Source organism: Paramormyrops kingsleyae, chromosome 6 (assembly GCF_048594095.1).
Source record: "Paramormyrops kingsleyae isolate MSU_618 chromosome 6, PKINGS_0.4, whole genome shotgun sequence".
NCBI lineage: Eukaryota > Metazoa > Chordata > Actinopteri > Osteoglossiformes > Mormyridae > Paramormyrops > Paramormyrops kingsleyae.
In genome coordinates this window covers 15,446,911-15,465,881 of record NC_132802.1, presented here as the reverse complement: position 1 = coordinate 15,465,881, position 18,971 = coordinate 15,446,911, and the positions used below count along the sequence as shown (strand labels likewise).

Sequence of the window (18,971 nt, the reverse complement as noted above, 5' to 3'; positions counted from 1 at the left end):
CATCCGTCTGTCTATGCAGAGTGCATTGCAGTTCTCCAGGGTCTATCCTAGGTATACTGTGGACCAGATTACGGTCTACTGTGGGTCACATAGTAAAGGTAATTCAGACACAATAAGTCATTGCATTTAGATTGTGTGAGGACACGAGATCGTCAAGAGAATGTGGGAAATCCGGAGAAAGAACTTGCAGCAAAGAGGTGTGAGAGCTGGCTGAGTCTCCATGACGACCCAGGGTGTAAATGGGGCCAGTTTCCTATTCATAAAAATGTCAGTCTTGTGTCACACCACAGCTACTAGGCTAAAGTAGCATCCGGTTGATTAGCTCTCCAAGAAGAGGCTCCTACACAATGTTCTAATCTTTTGGGGGAGGGGGGCACAAATTGGGGCGCGAAAAGATGATTGATCATCTCATTCGTGTGCATGAAGAGCCAGATTCCAAATTGGGGAAAATGCCAGTTACTTGAAACAGTACAAATTGTCAAAAATACAAGGGCAATTATCATTCTGAAGGATTACTGGGAACATTATACAGTTATGTTCTGTGGGCCATCTGTCTTTGTTTTTCCCAGGACACAAAGACGAGTGAGCTAATAAGCCTTATTTCCTCACTACAAGACATAAATACAGACTCAGATTTATCTAGCACGTGCACGTTACTGGCATACTACAAAATCTTATTCATACATATCTGGCGAATGAACATAACATTAATCCACGTGGTCAAACAATAAAAACTTCAATGCCTTGAACCTGCACTTAACCAGGGAAAAAAAACACATGTAGAACAAGCCAGAAGCACAACCCTCTATTTCTGAACTGAAAGTACAAAACATGGGCAAAGGACCAGTGTCCATTTGACATGGGATACCGACCTAAACGTGTCCTCTGTATCCATATGATATGACCTCAATGATCCTTAAATGAAAATGTGCTCACAGTGCTCACCAATAGGCAAAAGGTCATGTCCAAGCACACATACTTCACACCTCCACTGTCATTCACACACCCTCTCTCGTGACTTCTGACCTGGCCGGTTAACCCTGAGTGATCCTGCCACCATACACTGCAGCTGGACAACAACAAGGGGACCGCGAGAGCAAGCCAAAAAAGCGCGTCAACGGACACCAGTCACAGAGAGATGGTGGATCTCTCCGGCAAACAGCGACGGGGAAACACCTAAATCACAGGTGCCATGTGGGACGCTGAATCAGCGCCATCCCTGTCCGTTCTGAGAAGAGCAACGCAGTTGATGTCTGAGGAGCATCAGACTCGGGCCACCGTGAGCCTGCCACATCAGCAGCCCTGGTGAGAATGGTGGTTCAGCGGGAGGCACGGCACAAAGCTTGTGGAAGATTGGCAAGTCCAAACGACCCCCGAGATGCTGCTTTCCCCATGGACGACCTGCTGGATTACCGAAAAACGCAGCCTCTGCCTTTTAATACGCGGACCGTCGATCCTCCGGCTACTGCAAAGAACTCCAAAGTGACTGGAGGTCCACATTTAAAACATAAAAAGAAAAAGGAGTAAAAACTCATCACAGGGGCGCGATGGGGTCCCCAGACTCACCATAGGTGCAGTTACAGCAAAGGCGGAGGATCAGCAGCATCTCCATGGCAGCTCAGTTACTGTTGCCGGGGGCCACCTGGCCATGTCTTGCAGCCGGCCGGCACCGCGGGCAGGCGCGCTCTGAGCATGGGGGACGCGGCACGGCCGCCTCAGCCAGCCTCCGCATACACAAGCAGAGGGGCTGGGCTCGGTGGTGTCTTAAAGGGCCGGCGCATCAATTCTGCCCCACCCCTCCTCCCTGCCCCTGCCCACTCTCGCCTGGCAGATGGAGCACCGGAGACGCTCCCTACCTTCCATGGTGACGGAGGAGGTGCTGTCCTTCGAGTCCTTGGGCCCTTTCACTTTAAGGTTCTGCAGGGAGAGACAGAGATTGTACGGGTGATCCGTGGGCCTAAGCTCACCCATTAGACTGGGGGAGGGCCACAACCCACTGTGGGAAAGGAACTGTAGTATGGTCCTGCAGACCAAAACATCTCATGAAATTTCGTGTTCTACAAGGCATACCTAGCCCCCCCAATGGGTCAGGGGAGGGCCAGGGTCTAAGCACACACTGGCACAGTAAGCCAGCGTAAAATTAACCTCCATTCTCCCAGGGGAGCGATTGGAAGCTCACGTCACAGTCGGCGAACTAACAAAGAGGAACTGAAACGCCAGGGCAAGCTCTGGGCTGCAAGCTCACTACAAGAGCTGGGGGGGCCGGGGGGAGGGGGCCCCCATGTGACCTACAGGTAAACGACTCACATGGTTATAAATGATGATCTGGGGAAGCTGGCACTCCCACGCCAAGTGGAACAGGAAGTACAACCTCTAGAAACCACAACATCTCAACCGGCTTTTTTTTCATGCAATTACACAATTTCAGAGCAGAATTGCGACAGTAACGCAAGGCAGGGTGCTCACCTCTGAGATCTTCTGGAACTGCATGTTGGCCTGGCTGCACTTCTCTGCAGTCTCCACAGCCACTTTGTAGTTATCCACGAAGGCTTTGTACACACCAAGCTGACTGGCCTGTCAGAGTGAGAGTGAGAGTGAGAGAGAGAGAGAGAGAGAGAGAGAGAGAGACATGGTGTGAAATTTTTCAGGACCTAGAGCTTCAAAGAAATGGGATAGAGCCTGGGAGCATAAAGAGATGAGCAGAGGGGGGCAGCAAAATCATCCCACCCCCGGAAGGTGTTTGGTGACATTGCGGATTTCGATTTGAAGCAGTCAGTCAGCAGGGAGCACCTAAATATGCTAACGAGCTACCAGCAAACAGACATGCTTTAACACAGGGAGGGCAGATCTGCTGTCACTAAGCTGTGGAGGTCAAGGACCCTAACCCCACAAAAGGGACACAGGTACCAGTACCAGTTATATGAGACCACACTGCAGAAGAGGAGTGGACAGGGAAAGAAAAACAGGAACCAACACATATGTTCCAAAGCATCCCCTCCTACGAGCCACAAGGGATGGCTGCCATGACAGATGAGTTAGGATGAGCCTGGGAGACACTGTCTCTCTTCTGGGGCTGGAGCAAAATGCTGGAGGAGCCTTAACGACTTGAGACTTAATGTTTACCTGCTGACACTGCCCACCTCCTCATCCCTCCAGGCTAAGTGCAGTACAGCAGCTTCAAAGTCAGCCTCATGAAATGAACAGCAGCCCGGGGGCAGAGGAAATGCAGTGGGGAGAGGCCAGTGCCCCACTGATGGGATTATTCACCCCGTAAGAGCTGCAGGCAGAGAATCTGAAGATGCTGCCCTATATCCCCCCCACAACAGTGACAGCGATCATGTGAAGGAGGATAAACTTCAGAGGAGGTGGGGGGTCCTGAGTAAGCCATGCGCTCGGGTAAGCCACTGTTCCCACCCTCTCCCACACCACTACCCAGAGGCTACTGTGAAAGCGATGTAGCTGATTGGCCTCTGTGATGGAGGATGTCTCCTAGCAACAGCTCCCCTCTCATCCCAACACAAAGGGCAAGAGGTGCGCACATGCCACCCGCCTCGGCGAGCGGACCATGCCAGGCAGCGGCAGTCAATGAGGCTCAGCGGCCCGACAACATGGCTTTAAGTGGAGCGATCAGTCTCCAGCCATCTTTAAAATCCTATTTCTTTGATCTTCGAGTGACCTCCAAGAATCAACCACAGATGCCCACTGGTGATTTCTTGGGGGCCTGGCGTGCAGCTAATTGTGGCACCATCTGCGACGGTGTCCGGATCTGATGACAAGGCAGTCAACTGCAGCCAGCTCACGGCTCCGTGAGGCGGGGAGGCTGCCTGCCATCAGTGCCGCTCGCATGCTGCTCCGTTTAGGGGCTCATTCTCCTCCACTGTGTAAACTCATTCCTAGATGATTTGGGTCTATCCCCATATTTGCGGCGTGTACAATAGTCTGGCATCTCTCTCACCACCAGTCCCAGCAGCCTGTTGGAACTGGGTAGGGGGACCCTCTGGCTTTAGCCTGCTCCCATAGGCTCTATGGGGGTCTGTCCAAAACCAACACGGTCGCTCGTGCGAAAGACGTGAACAAGTCAGACAAAGACAAAGAGTGAGTACTGAGCCACGTCTAAGGGCTACAAGAAGCCACATGCCAGTGTGCCGTTCCCAGAAGGGAGCACATTTCAGGTGAATGAGGTCAGATGTACTCACTAGCTCTGCACCCACCTTCAGCCAGTATGTCTTGGTTTCGAAACCTCCACACAGTCTGTCACAATCGGTAGAACAGTAAAATGCAGGAAAACTGCTTCCACACACTCCCGACATGCAGCAAGTGCAGCGCCGGAGAGCATCAAGCACAAGGGAGTCTAACAGGAACCGTAAGGTGTGAGCCCAGCTCTGCCAATGTACCAGAATAAAACTGCCAGCAGACACAAAGCACGACCACAAATTTGACTGCGAATCAGCTGGATGGGGAAAAGGCTGAGAGTAATCTGCAGCAAGGATCATCACCCAGCAACAGTGAACAATGCATGACTGGAGCAAATGGGGGGGTCATAGCTGGAGAGTGATGATACCACCGAGAGAGAAAACAAATAGGAACCGTTATGGAAACATGCATCAACTGAGGATGGAGAACATGTCAGGAATCAATCAGCTCATGAATCAGCTTATGCCCAGCTGCTGTGTGAGGTTAAGGACCTAAGCTCGGAACATTTCTGCCATGGCAGAACAAAAAGGTTGGGAAACACTGCCTTAAAGCATTCTTTAATACATTACTTTTACGTTTATTTCATTTGTGATGTTCATTGGGATGTTCGTGGGCAGTGGTGGCTTGATGGTTAGGGTAGCGCACTTGTAATTGAAAGATTGCAGGTTCGAATCCCCCACCAGCAAGTCACCACTGAGGTACCCTGAGCAAGGTACCGTCCTCAAGCACTGCTCCCCGGGCGCTGAATTAGCTGGGCGCTGAATTAGCTGCCCCCTGCTATGTCACGAAAGTCACATATGGGTCAAATGCAGAGTGCTGTGGTGTGGTGACAATGACCACTGATCACTAAATTCTAAATTCTAATTCCTGGATAGATGATGGCCTCATCCTTCCCAAATCACAGAAGAGCCTCACAGAGGGCATCGTGCCTATCCTGCCAGCTCCGAGGTGTGTATGAAATGCAGAGTGCTCAACGCACTCATCTGCCAGAAGTGCATGACACAGCATGCGCTCTGCATGCAGGTCTGCCCTGAGGGAGAGAGACTGTCCCACACACTGACTCTGCGGTGGGCAGCCACCACCCCGTCTGGCTCAGCACCCCCCACAGAAACCCATTGCAGATGTCAGGGCACTTATGCCAGCCTGTGCTACACTTAACACTGCTAGAACTGCACATCCAGTCCAGCTAAACAGAATCCTCACACGCTCAGCGTTAGCACTATGGCCCAGTGGGACCTAGCCCACAGCCAGCCCTATACTCACCAGTTTCTGAAATAGGTGGCCCACGGTCACCTTATCATCCCAGTGTTGAATGTGGGGGTACAGGGCGTCATAGAACTGCTTGTGGATCTCAAAGATGTCTTGGATCTTGTAGAAGATGGTCTCGATCTGCTGGTTGGTCAGGACCGGCTGGGATGTGGTGGCGGCGGCCTTGAGAGGTCGCATGGGCTGAGGAAATGAGAGCTACGTTAGCGAGAGCATTTCTGAGCCCGTTCTATGGCAGCATGCAGCTAAATACACCAAGGCTGCATACTGACTAAAAACCACAAACAGAAACCGATAAATCAAGAGGCTAAATCATGTGACTTTTTTCCTCCTATCTCTGAGCCTAAGAGTCATGTGGCTCAGGCAAAATTTATGGGCTATATCAATGTTTATATTTCCTTATCAAATGCACTCTCCCGAGCACAGAGAAATGCACTGGTGCATTTGTGTGTGCATGTTCACAATGGTGGTGGTGATGGGGGGGGGGGGGGGGGCAATTCAGACCCTCCCCATAAACTTCCAGAGAGCAGGAAGCCAAGACTGATTAAGCGGGAATGGCTCATGGATCAGCTCTGCAGCCTGCAGAGTGAAAGAGTGGCAGAAGTGATGGACAGCACCCCCCACCAGTGCCTCATGATGGAGACGGAGCAGTAGGAGGGCAAACGGGCCCGTCGCTTCCAAAAAGCAGGGAGAACCAATGGGTGAAATCATCACGCACCACCTGAACTTTCTAGTCATGGGCAGCACAGGGCTGATGTTCTGTATTTTATTTTGATACACAGCACAAAATGTTCAGTAACGTGGTGGTGGATAGACTGTCACAGACAGTGTGGTCAGCATGGAGGCAGCATGTTGCATAACTTAAGGTCACAAAACACAAAGCACATAACTAAAAATATAAGTGTGTCATATATTTAATGGGGAACAACAATTAGGACTCTAGGAAATAAAAATCCTTTTTTAAGGCAGAAGCAGTGCCACCAGTGGCAGAGTGAATCTCCAGCTCAGATGAGCTACAGGTAGAGCATAGCTACCATGCTACTCCATACTCCACCATGTTACCATGCCTTACTCTATCACATTACTACTATGCTGCTCCATATATTTATTTTTTCTACACCACCACCGTAGTGGTACTGCTATTCTATTGATTACAACATACTTCTGCTGACCCTACATCTGCCACCATTCTGTTCTTCACTGTAGTACACTAACAGTATACTACTGCCAGCGCTACACCACTACTACACTACTCCTTCACAAGTCACATCAGTAACTCCCACAGTTTACAGATGACACGTCCGCGGTTCATGTAGCCTCTGTCTTAGTGCCTCAATGCTGATTGATATTCCAAGCTCGTTTCTCTTCTGGGAATCCAACAGAGTGCAGTTTGAAGCATCGTCCAGCTCTTCTGCATAAATACTCTTGGTGAGCCAGCATATGTCTCTCCCCCCACTCTCCATTTCCTCCTCCTGCTTGATATAAATTCTCACCTCACATCATTTACGTGCGGCCAATGTGCTGCTGGGGGACAAGAGAGCATATCTTTGAGGCAGCTCTTTTTCAACACTTGGTAAGTAATTACATGCACTATTCACACATACGCCTTGATCTAAAATTACTGCAGTGAAAATAGGGTGTTTAGCGCTATATAATTGGAAAAGAATATAAAATAGTGTACTGACAGTCATTTTAACCACTTAGGCCACAGAGGGTGGGGCTATGAGTGTGTGCTCAATTGACAGCTGGTATACACCAAGCTGAGGGAGTCTCCTCTCTTATGGGATGTCAACAACCCCAAACTCCCTCGTACAGCTCACTGCCACAGGGCAGGACACCCCAGACCCGGTAACAGGCCTCACTCGGCAGGCTCTTGGCTGGGAGGCTGGGATACCCCAGAGCTGGTAGCAGGCCTCCCTCGTCCAACTCACTACCACAGGGCGGGACACCCCAGACCCGGTAACAGGCCTCACTCGGCAGGCTCTTGGCTGGGAGGCTGGGATACCCCAGAGCTGGTAGCAGGCCTCCCTCATCTGCCTCTTGGCTGGGAGACTGGGATACCTCCGAGCCGGTAGCAGGCCTCCCCCAGCTTTAGACAAACAGCGGTTCTGGGTTCCTAAGAGGATACCCACCCATCAGACCGAGACTGATCCTTTGTCTCAGCGTTTAAGTGTGGAAAATAAGAGAAACTGAGGATAGCATAAAGCAGAGATTTGACAGCTGGGGCGCTAGAGGAAAGGAGCCTTGGTGGAGGGGGGACATTAGTTAGTTCCACTTGACCCACATGGGCCCCGGCCTCCTTCAGATTCACTCCTTGATATTTTGGCCCTTAAATCACACTGCTGCTGCAGAGTATTCAGCAGAAGAGCTTTAATGGTAACCTGTAGCGACCACGCATCTAAAGAGGACATCGTGCCCCATGCAACACAGACGTATACACCGAAACACTCTGAACGTCTTTCTTCTGTTATTTCTTGGCAGCATGGAACAACCTGCTTAGAACCATCTTAATGTTTCTCTGCAATTCAGAGCATTTCATGGCATGTGTTTTCTGTACCAGCATTAACCAGGCATATTATGTGAATCTGCAGCACACTGGTACGATGTGTGGCTTGATACGGATTCATCTGACAGCATCAGTGCACAGAAACCTGAACAGTGCTCTGCCGACACCTGGCAAATTCTGAAGGTGATATGGTGGCTCAGAGCCACCCAGTTTCTACACCGGGAGGGCTGACGGCCACTGCATCAGAACTAGGGCCTGTGTTAGCAGGCTGAGTGAGCCTTTCCCATATACCAGATCACACCACGCTCCCAGCCTTAGTGAAAATGAGGCTCAGGTGACACCTTCCAAATTGCACAGTTTAACCAGACGTGCTACAGGTTAATCGGCTAATGCTAAGCAACCATGCTAATTGCAGACGTGTTGCTGGGATAACCTTGGTTGTCAGCATTCCCGCAGTATCACTCCAAGATTCTTACAATGCTGTGTCCAAGTGGCCTGGCATGATTGGCTGGGGCGGCGGTGCTATCACTCTGCCTACACATTCCACAGGGCCCTCACCTTTAAAAAAAAAAACGCCTCAAGAGATAAAGGGAAACACGACACCTTTCTTCTCTGCAGCACTGCTGATATCCCTTTAAGGGACTTCATATTAGCTAGGGCACTTTTAATAGGGGGAAAGAACTACTTTAAAGAGGAAATTACATCACAATTTGCAAGAGGAAATAAACAATTTTGATGGAATTTTAAGCTCTTTCGGGAAGAGCCCCTGGATTCTGCCATAACCCTCTGGAGTCGGCGATCCTGTTGGCGGGATCTGACAGAAATTTCACCAAACCGTTTAAATAACTCTATTTAAACTTAATATAGAAACTAAATATATTTTTACAGCTTCGTGATATGAATAGAAAGAACAAGAGTGACTGACTTAAGCGTCTGCGTCTCCAAGCAGCTCTGATCGCCTTCCCACTTGCAAAACGCACTATTCGCATAATAATAACAACATGATAATCCGACAGTTAGTATTGGATAAAGAAATATGTGAATACGCCCATTGTGACCGAAATAAACAAGAGCACATGTCTGGGTAGTGTTTACACTGATCGGCTACAATATAGCACACGGATACGTCTCTGCCGCTGAAGCTTTGCGCCAGTGTTGCCACTTTCAGCAGCGAATCTCATACCTGTGTTTATGGCTCAGTGGGCTAAGCCTGTGTGCCTGTAATCATACGGTCGCCAGTTCAAACCCAGCCTATTTAGAACGTGAATAGCGGATCTTCAGCTGAGAGCGGTACTACACGCTCCCGATGCAAGTAAAACAAAGAAAGATGATACGGTTTGCTTTTTTGCCTATTTAACCTAATTTTAAAAACTTTAATACTTCCGACAATGGAAGTTTTGAAAAGAAGACAGATTATGGATTTAGCCTGTTTTTTTCATGATTCTACATAATGATTTCAGCGAGATATAAACTGAAATACACAAGAGATACGCGGTCGACGATGCCATCGTCCCTAGAGCTTTAATAATAGTCCCTGCATCATATTTATCGCTTTCTATATTTATATGGTCACAGTTTTTCATTTTTCATTCCATCTACCAATAAACTGTGAAAGGGATTTTATTGTTGCTACTTTTCTTGCGTTTCAAACTGCCTTTCCAAAGTGATGGGTGTGGAGTGCAGTGACATTCCAGACTGATGGGCCATTGACAGTATGCAAACTATGACAGGTGTGAGGACACCTGTCTCATCAATATTCATTGTGAAGGCCACTGACTTTGAGAAAAAGAGTGTCACTCCAAAGTTCTAACACTTTAGTAATCAAACCACATAAAATTTCAGAATGTCTCTTTCACCTATGTGTAGCCAACCCCTGTGTCTATAAGCTTCAGAGCTCAAAAGTCTTGGCTACAAATGTCTATAATGTGATTTTTTTACAATTTCTCAGCATGTCTGAAAATAGGTTTTTGAAAAGTATATGTTAAAGTTGATTTTAACAAAAAATACAATAATAACATTTTAAGTGGTCTCAGATTATTGGTGCTGAGTTTGTGCTGGATAAAAGCAAATGTAACACTTCGGGATAAATGTTTTTTAGATTAAATATTTTAAAATGTCAAGGCATGTCAGACTACCCTGAAGGTGGCTGAGAGGCCGCAGACTCCAGAGGGTCAAGGTCACAAACTCGGAGCCCTAAGAAATAACCTGGACAATAAAGATTCCATAAAACATCATGACGCAGCGGGTTTCTTACTGCAGCTCTGCCAAGGCCCCTCTTGTGAAACCAACACCCCCAGAGGAGCTCGCTCTGCTGTCTCCAGTCTGGGCACTTACCAGGAGCAGGGCCTCCAGCTGGTTGATGTAGATCTCCTCACTGGCCAGGAACCCTGAAAGCACCAACTTCTTCATCTCCAGCCCCTTCTCGATGTCAGCCTGTGTGGGGGAAAGAGAGTGGATGCGACTTCAGGAGCAGGCACAGGCAGAGGCGGGGGGGGGGGGGGCTTCACGTATACTCCAGTAGTCATAGCAATACTTTATTTTGCCTTTTGTACAAGTAACAGGTAAACAGGGATAGATTAATTTCAGAGAGCAAGAATAAATATGGGAACCAAAGCATTGCAATATATCTGGTGAAAAGTCTCATGCTACATCAGGAAGAGTGAAGCACTGTTGGTGTTCAGCAGCCCAGAGGCCCCCACCGCAGGGATACCCTTTATCGGTGCCCTGCTCTGACTCTGGCCGCCTCTTTTTCTTCCCCTCTCTATATTTGCACACTAATAGGTCAGAGTCCACACTTAGCACTGCACTCCGCTAGAGAGAGAACACCGCCCAGGCGCCCACCCTTCCTGTTCATGGGGCCGGCAGGTGGGTCACAGAAAGGCGCGGAGGCCCTGGGCATAAACACTCAGCCGGGCAGCTACATGCCGTACTGTGAACCATACGGGCCTAATGGTGACGTCACTCTGCTGACTTTGAGATTTGATGTAGATCTACTCGCTGGCCAGGAACAGACCAGGTTCTTCATCTCCAGCAGAGTCCTAACCCGCTGAGTCACATAACCACATACAAAACTACTGGAACCCAAATGTAGATGGACCGCACAACCGAATGATTTTACAGTACACAAAGATTAATAAGGACAGTAATCAATGAAATACAGCACGGCGAAAGCAACCATGGCACTCAGGCTATCCAACGCAGCCAGTATCCATTAATCATTTACTCTGACCATTCAGGAAAGGGAACAGGTGAGAGAGATAAGATCAGCAAGCGATGACTGAGGGTGCAACGCAGGACCACTAACCAGACACGTCCTCACCACACACCGTGCCAAACAATCATTTATACAGGTTTCAAAACAAACCACAGCTCAGAGAAAACAAAAAAAAAACACACTCAGACCCTCAGAAACATCCAGGCGCCTCAGATCAGCTCAATGAGTGACATTTTACATTTATAAGGAAGAGTAAACAGCACGTTCACCCCAGGAGTGCAAGGCAGATTCATTACACAGGGGGACCAGATCGCAGCCACGAATGACAGATCGCACTGGGGGGACACGTGTCAGGTAGGAGTCAGGGCTAGGTGGGAGTCAGAGGGGTCGGGCAAGGCCAGAGTCAGTGGCGCATGAGTAAGTTGGAGTCAGAAGTATCGGAGACAGGCACGAGTCGGACGAGTCGGAGTTCAGTGGGAATCAGAGGACCCTCTCCACTCTCAGCCCTTCATTATTGTTGCCCTGATGCTAGCAACAGACATGTGCAATGAGACGAGTGCCATCCCCAAGTGGCACAGCTCAGCCTGTGTGGCTGTATTTACACGTGGGGGGAGCACCAGCCTTTAGACATTTTCCAGCCACTGATTCACCTCTAAGAGGGACTGCTGGTCAGGCGCCGAGCCAGGCAAGAATATGGGGAAAAACAGCTAAGCGAGATGATCTGTGTGGGAGGGACTGCCTCCTACCTTCTCTATATGGGGACAATAGAGTGGTCTCGATGTTCCTGTGAGTCCCCTGGTAAGGAGACTGTAAGAGTGGTACAGCTACTGGCCCCTGATCACCACAGGACCATGGCAGAATCCACGCCGACAATGGCAGACAGATAAAATTAAAAACGAGAAGTGCTCTTAAGGAAACCACTGTGTGGCAACATCAGCGGCGTGTCCCGCCTGTGAAATGACGGACTTCAGGGACTGGTGAGCTGTGTGGCACATAATCCGGCATGTCGTGCCTTGAACAGGACCACGCTAACTGCAAACGCGTGGCACCGGGGCTCGGGAGTGCCACACGGGCCATGCTATGCTATGCTACACCACGCGGCTTGAGTTTTCAGCGTTCTCTGCTCTGCTATTTTTAGTTACGGCGCTGCAGCAAAAGCCTCAAAGCTCAAGCAGAAGTCAAAGTTTTCACACGTATTTTGGTGTCCTTTCCATGGTAGCATGGCTCACCTTAAAGGGCCGGAGGCTCAAACAGTTCTCCTCCGGCATCAGGGTACTTTCCAAGTCCAACTCCACACTGTCGAATACATCTTCATCATCCAGCACCCTATCCAGGAAGCTGATGACCTCGTCCTCCTCCTCCATGCCCGTCACGGTGTGCTGTGCCAGTCGGGGTAGAACATTGGTGCCGTGGAGCCCAGAGGTCTCTCTCAAATTCTTGCTTGTGGCCGAGCCACTGGGCTACGCCTACCCGAGACCGACCCCACTTCTCTCTCTCTCTCTCTCTCCCTCTCTCTCTCTCACTCACTCACTCACTGCCAGCTCTGTCTCCCTTCTTTGAAACTCCACCTTACTAAAACACACCCACTCTAGCCACAGGGGCCGGCAAAGGCGGCACTGGCGGTGGTAGTGGTGATGGGGGAGGAGGTCCTTGCCCAGTCTTCCTGTTCTGTCAGCGTCCATGACAGCAGCAGTGGCAGCAGCCAGTTGGTCAGAAAGACCCCCCCCCCATCCCTATCCCCTCCCCCACACAGGCAGCCACTTCCTCAAAGTGTTTTTCTTGCCTTGTGGAAAACAGAGGCCCTTTTCTGAGAGAGAAACGTGTAACTGGTGTTGGCCCGTTGTTGGTTCACAGTCAGCCATCCTGTCCAGCCAGGCAAGGTGCCACTCTCTGACTCTTTCCAAACTTCACCCCAGCCAGTGGTGCAGCACAGGGTGGATGGACACAAAGTCCCCCTTCTTTTGGGACAGTAGACTTCGCAGAAACACCCCTCAGATGCAGAGTTTACCCAAGAGATCAAGTCACACACACCACCCCCCGCCCCCCCCCCCGGAACTCCTGCATCACCTGCCACGTTGCAGGAGAGAGAGAGCACAGTAAATGCCTACCACACTCAAAGTCCATGAGTACTGGGAAAATACGCTACGGGACAGAAAGTATGTGATACAATTATGGTCTGTCTACAGCCCCACGTGCAGCAGGATGAATATTATATTAATTAGCAGGAGTGCAATAAGGTAGACAGAGTGACGTAAGACTGCCGTGTGGTGTTTCAGCAATGTGACAGATGCCAAGGTGGACGGTGTAAACACAGAAGTGCCGAGATCAGCTGTGGAGGATGAAGCAGGGCCCCAGGGACACAAAGCAGTGACCTCATGTGGAAAAGCCCTTTAGTGCATACGAGTGTGACGAAGACAGGGTTAGGGTTTGTGCGCATGGGGTATAATTAAACATGCTACGCAGACAAAGAAATGGCCTTGAGAACACCACCGCAGAAATGCAGATATGGGGTCCTTATTTTAAACATGATTAACTAGCTTCAGCCTTTATACAAATGAGGAAGTGGCAACCTGGTCAGGGCAGACACCCTGCTGGAGCAAAACAACCTAACATTGCTCAGGGAAGTGAACTTTAAAGCAGACCAGTGGTCTTGCAAGGCAGGGGGTAGCGTAACAAGCAGGCCACTGCACTGTGACCACAAAAGCGGCTAGGAGGGGCCTTACTGTCACATCACCAAGAAACCTAATCGGCATTGTGTCAGTGATGCTACTGAGCTACCAACCTATTTACATCCCTGAAGCAAGTCGATAACTGTCCGGAGTTGGGGCGTTCATCACCATGTAAATGATAGTGGAGTAAATCACTGAGTAGGTTAGGGGAGTATATCCTGGAGAAGGATACAGGATAGAGGAGTATATCCTGGAGAAGGATACAGGATAGAGGAGTATATCCTGGAGAAGGATACAGGATAGAGGAGTATATCGGCAAGAAGCGTATGGGATAGAGGAGTATATCACCAAGGAGTGCAAGGGATAGAGGAGTATGTAACAGAAAAGAAAATGGGATAGAGAAGTATGTCACAGTAAAGCGTAAAGGGTATAGGAATACGTCAGAGAAGAGCAAACAATGAAAGGGACAAAGGAGTATATCTCGAATTAGAGTAACAAGAAAGGAGTATATCACCAATTAGTGTAGAGATGAAGAAGGAACCTGCTTAAGTGCATAATTCTTGTCACGCACAGCACCTTAACAGAAGGCAGTTGCTATGTGTAGGTGGGTGGTTGCTAGGTCTTCAAATAACAGGAAAAACCTAAATGAATGCATGATGTAATTCTTCCAATTATAATTACACATTCCTGAATAAAAACATAATTACCTTGACCTTGCTTGTCCCCCTACCTACATCAACAACTTTTGACTGAAAGTCTGCAGTTATAAACTATGTGGACAAAAGTATTGGGACAGGTGTTTCATTCAGACCCATTGCCACAGGTGTATAAAACTCAAGCACCTCGCCATGCAGTCAGGTCCACAGACATTTGTGAAAGAACGGGTCATTCTGAAGAGCAGTGAATTCAAGTGTGGTACAGTCATTTGGATGCTACCTTTGCAGTAAGTCAGTTTGTGAAATTTCTTCCCTGCTACATATTCCACGGTCAACTGTAAGTGGTATTATTGCAAAGTGGAAGCATTTAGGTACAACAGAAACTCAGCAATGAAGTGGCAGACCATCACGTAAAGTAACAGAGCCAGGTCGATGAATGCTGAGGCGCATAGTGCCTAAAAGTTGCCAACACTCTTGTCTCAGTAACTGCAGAGTTCCAAACTTCTTATGGCATTAATCCCAGTGTAAAGAGTAAACAATGTACTGTGAGCTTCATGGAACCGGCTTCCATGGCCAAGCAGCTGCATACAAGCCTCTCGCATCACCAAGCGCAATGGCAAGCGTCGGACGGAGTGGTGTAAAGCTTGCCTGGAGCAGTGGAAACATCTTTTGAGGAGTGATGAATCACGCTTCTCTGTTTGGCAATCTGATGGATGATCCCTGGGTTTGGCGGATGCCAGGAGACCGTTCCGTGCCTGACTGCATTGTGCCAACTGTAAAGTTTGGTGGAGGAGGGATAATGGTTTGGGGTTGATTTTCAAGGGTTGGGTTACGCCTCTTCACTCCAGTGAAGGGAACTCTTAATGCTTCAGCATCCCAAGTCAATTTCATCAATTCTATGCTTCCAACTTAGTAGGAACAGTTTGGGGAAGGCCCTTTTCAGCTACAGAATGGCTGTGCACCACTGCACAGAGCAAGGTCCGTAAAGACATGGTTGGGTGAAATTGGTGTGGAAGAAGTTCACTGACCCACACAAAACCCTAACCTCAATCCCTTCGGGATGAAATAGAATGGAGATTGCGAGCCAGGCCTTCACGTCCACCACAAATACCTCACAAATACTTTTGTGGATGAATGGGCTAAATTCCCACAAACACATTCCATAAACATAGAAAGCCTTTACAAAGAATCGGTAGTAGCTGACTGCCTTCACAAAGTAGCTGCAAAGGCAGGACCAACTCCATATTGATGCCAATGGATTTAAAATGTGATGTCATAAAAGTTTCTGTTGGTGTAATGGCCAGGTGCCCCAATACTTTTGTCCATATAGTGAATTTCAAGGGAAACAAATTCATGCAGAGTATTTTCTAGTTGCTACCACTAGATGGCGGCATACAGTGCATATTGCACAATTCAAAATTGTTTTGGTAAATCCACTGCAGATTAACAAAGAAATCCACATGACGCTTCACTAGGTAAGCATATCTGGAAATACATGGACAGAATAATGGAAAAGAAATAAAGAGTTTGTCTTTCTCTGGAAGGACATCTCCAAATAGATAAAACCATAGGAGGAATCACCAGTGGTAACAGTGATCATTGATTTACACAAAATGATTCATTCTAGTCAGTCTATTTGCACAAATAAGGCCAATTTTGAATGTTACCCAGGTCTAAAAAAAACAAAAAACTGACAGTTTAAACTGTATACATGAATTTCTCAGACTTGCTTGGAATGAAACAAAAACATCAAGCCAGGCATTAGTCTACAAAGTCAAGTGTCCGTGCTGTCCACTGTTCTGCATATAGAACTCTCTGGAAAACCTTCTCAAGGCCTTGACTCAACAGAGTAAATTCAAATGCTCTGAAGTGAAAAAAAAGTCAGTTTATTACAAATCTTAACATTACTTTACCAGACGACGACATAAAATGAGGTTTTCGACACAGCAGTTAGCAGCCAGGAGTTTAGTTGTGAAAACAGAGAGTACAGTCAGCAGAATTTTCCAATGCAGCACATAAACCGAACAAACCACAAGGGCTTTCCATTCATGTCTCCATCAAATGGTGGAAGAGCTGCAAACGGTCACTTTGGTGGTTTCTTATATCCCACTTCTCTCTAACTCACCTACAGAGACGAGGGCTGTGTGCGAATAACTTTAAAGTATGCAGCAAGCCACCACAATAACTGCAATCCAGAGGATTCAGCAAAGATGTGCCTCTTTCCGGACTCCTTGCTTCAAAAAAGTCAGAATGACACTGATACAAATGCAAATACCAGCACCAATAGAGACTTGATGAGCCCACCAGTTAAGAAGCTCATGCGTGTTCCCGTCGACGGCAATCACTAGTGTCCAAATGCCACACCTATCGACCAGAAGGCAGGAGCTCTCCTAATCATACCACTGGCAACTAATTTCTCTCGTCTTACAATTTTGATTAACATTCATTCATATTTATATGTGATGTAATCATCATCATCTCATCATGAATAATTTATATATAGATACAGCCGGTCCCCTTTCAGAGGGAGTGAATAATTCCAAGTTAATGAGATGCTTCCGTACTGATAGAACGGCTAGTGGCTGCACCAGCACCTCCACTGGAAAGGCGGCCAGCAAGAAAGGAAGCACATTCTTCCCCCTCAAATACCTCAGATTTTGGGTGCATACAGCAGTATTGGGAAATAACTGACAGGAAGAGAGGGGTTCAGGGAGATTCTGGGGGAGAGGGAGGGTAGGCTGAAAGAGATTCCTGTGAAAGAGACACCTGCCTCTCATTGTGAGGCAGAAAGGGGGCGGACCCAAATGTTCCTGTGCTCACTAAAAGGACAGCAGTGACGGGGCGCTGTCCTGCCCAGAAGCATAGCACGGTGGTGGTTGTGTGTCACTTTCTTTGTTATTTTCTCCATTATCCGTCCTGACTTTGTGATGCCACACTGTCAGACAAGCTTGTTGAAGAACCCAACATTAACGGAGAATAGCTGAGTACAGCCCCCTCCCCTCCCCCACCCAGTAAAAAGAAGGCTGGCTATGCAATTACCCAGAATGCCACGGAACACAGACTCACCTCAGGCAAAAGGCCCTCAGGGGGTGTGGGGGACACGGCTTCGCCATCAGGGCCACGGGCACAGAGTTGGGGGGACATGGTGGGTGACTCGTCGATAAAGGGCATGGTCTCTGAGCCGTCCTGGGACTTGCGGTCCTCTGTGGCATCGCCATCATAGCCGTCTGTGTTGTAGTTGAAGTCTGGGGGAGAAGGGGGATAGAGAAGATCATGAATGATAAATTGGTAAATTGGGAGGGGGGCATGCACACAAAACACTTCCAGGGAGCAATACCACAGACCTCGCCCTGACATCAAAGAATTCCCCAGCTCAGGGGGGCTTGGATTAGGCCTGAACCGTTTACACTGCAAACGCAATTCAAACCACATTTCAGTAATCAAAAACAAGGAAAACCCCAAACATTTATCATGAACAAAAACCAATCAAATGGTGTTTCTCCACACAGAGCAGGTCATTAGAAGTTCACAAGCCTGGTTTGCTCCTTGCCTTCGTTCTCAACTGATTTGCAGGACTGTCTTGGACATAAGGGTCCATATAGCTCAAAGGGGGTCCACATAGCTTAAAGTTAAAGTGAACAAAAAGTAGTTTTATACAAACATAATAATAATAATAAACAACAAATATAATATATGGTAACAGAACAGAAATGGAACAGAATAACAGTGGATCCCCAGGACTGGAGTTAAGAACCACTGTTTAATTATTGGCTGATTGAGAGATCATCCCAAAATCCCGCACCCACACCGGCCCTCCATGGAACAGGTTGGCCTGGGGGCATAGACTGTTCCAGAGTCTGGATGTTCTGGTATTAAGACTCCTGTACCTATTGCCAGACTTCATCATAGCGAGGATTGGGTGGCTGCGATCGCTGATGACACTGCTGTGATAGATGTCCTGCGGTGAAGGGAGATCTCCGAGGTCCCTGTGATTCTCTGGGCTAACCTGATCACCTGCTGTAGTGACTGTCCTACCAACAACCATAGCTGACACAAAGTGCTGTACATTGGAGCATTGGAGCGAGAAAAGAAAAACAAAAAGAAATACAAGGTCAGATAACTAAAAGAAAACCAAGTCCTGCTGGGGCCAAAAGCCAAAGCATAAAAGCGAGTTTTAAGACGTGATTTAAAGGTGGACAGTGAGGGGGCCTCTCTAACGCGCAAGGGCAAGCTATTCCATAATTTGGGAGCAACGACAGAGAAAGCCCTATCTCCTCTGAGCTTCCCCCTGGATCTCGGTACTTCCAGGAGCAGCTGACCAGCTGACCTGAGAGTCCGAGCAGGAGTGTAGGGGTGGAGGAGCTCAGAGAGGTAAGGCGGTGCAAGATTGTGAAAAGATTTAAAAACAAGCATAAGAATTTTTAAATTAACTCTAGAATATACAGGCAGCCAGTGCAGTGAGGCCA

General features: G+C 48.3%; 1 protein-coding gene across 4 annotated transcripts in view; it reads right to left on the bottom strand.

Annotated features, from left to right (window-relative positions):
* abr (ABR activator of RhoGEF and GTPase) overlaps window positions 1–18,971 on the bottom strand; it is a 127,996-nt gene that overhangs the window by 54,020 nt on the left and 55,005 nt on the right. For 3 of the 4 annotated variants that reach the window (XM_072713740.1, XM_072713739.1, XM_072713741.1), the window contains exons 2-6: window positions 17,572–17,750; window positions 10,301–10,399; window positions 5,458–5,643; window positions 2,467–2,574; window positions 1,857–1,917 (exon numbers count right to left, since the gene is read on the bottom strand). In XM_072713740.1, the coding sequence (XP_072569841.1) occupies window positions 1,857–1,917; window positions 2,467–2,574; window positions 5,458–5,643; window positions 10,301–10,399; window positions 17,572–17,750 (633 nt within the window). Of the gene's footprint in view, window positions 1–1,856; window positions 1,918–2,466; window positions 2,575–5,457; window positions 5,644–10,300; window positions 10,400–12,409; window positions 12,684–17,571; window positions 17,751–18,971 lie in introns of those variants that run through there. The other variant, XM_072713742.1, reaches the window with a different exon arrangement.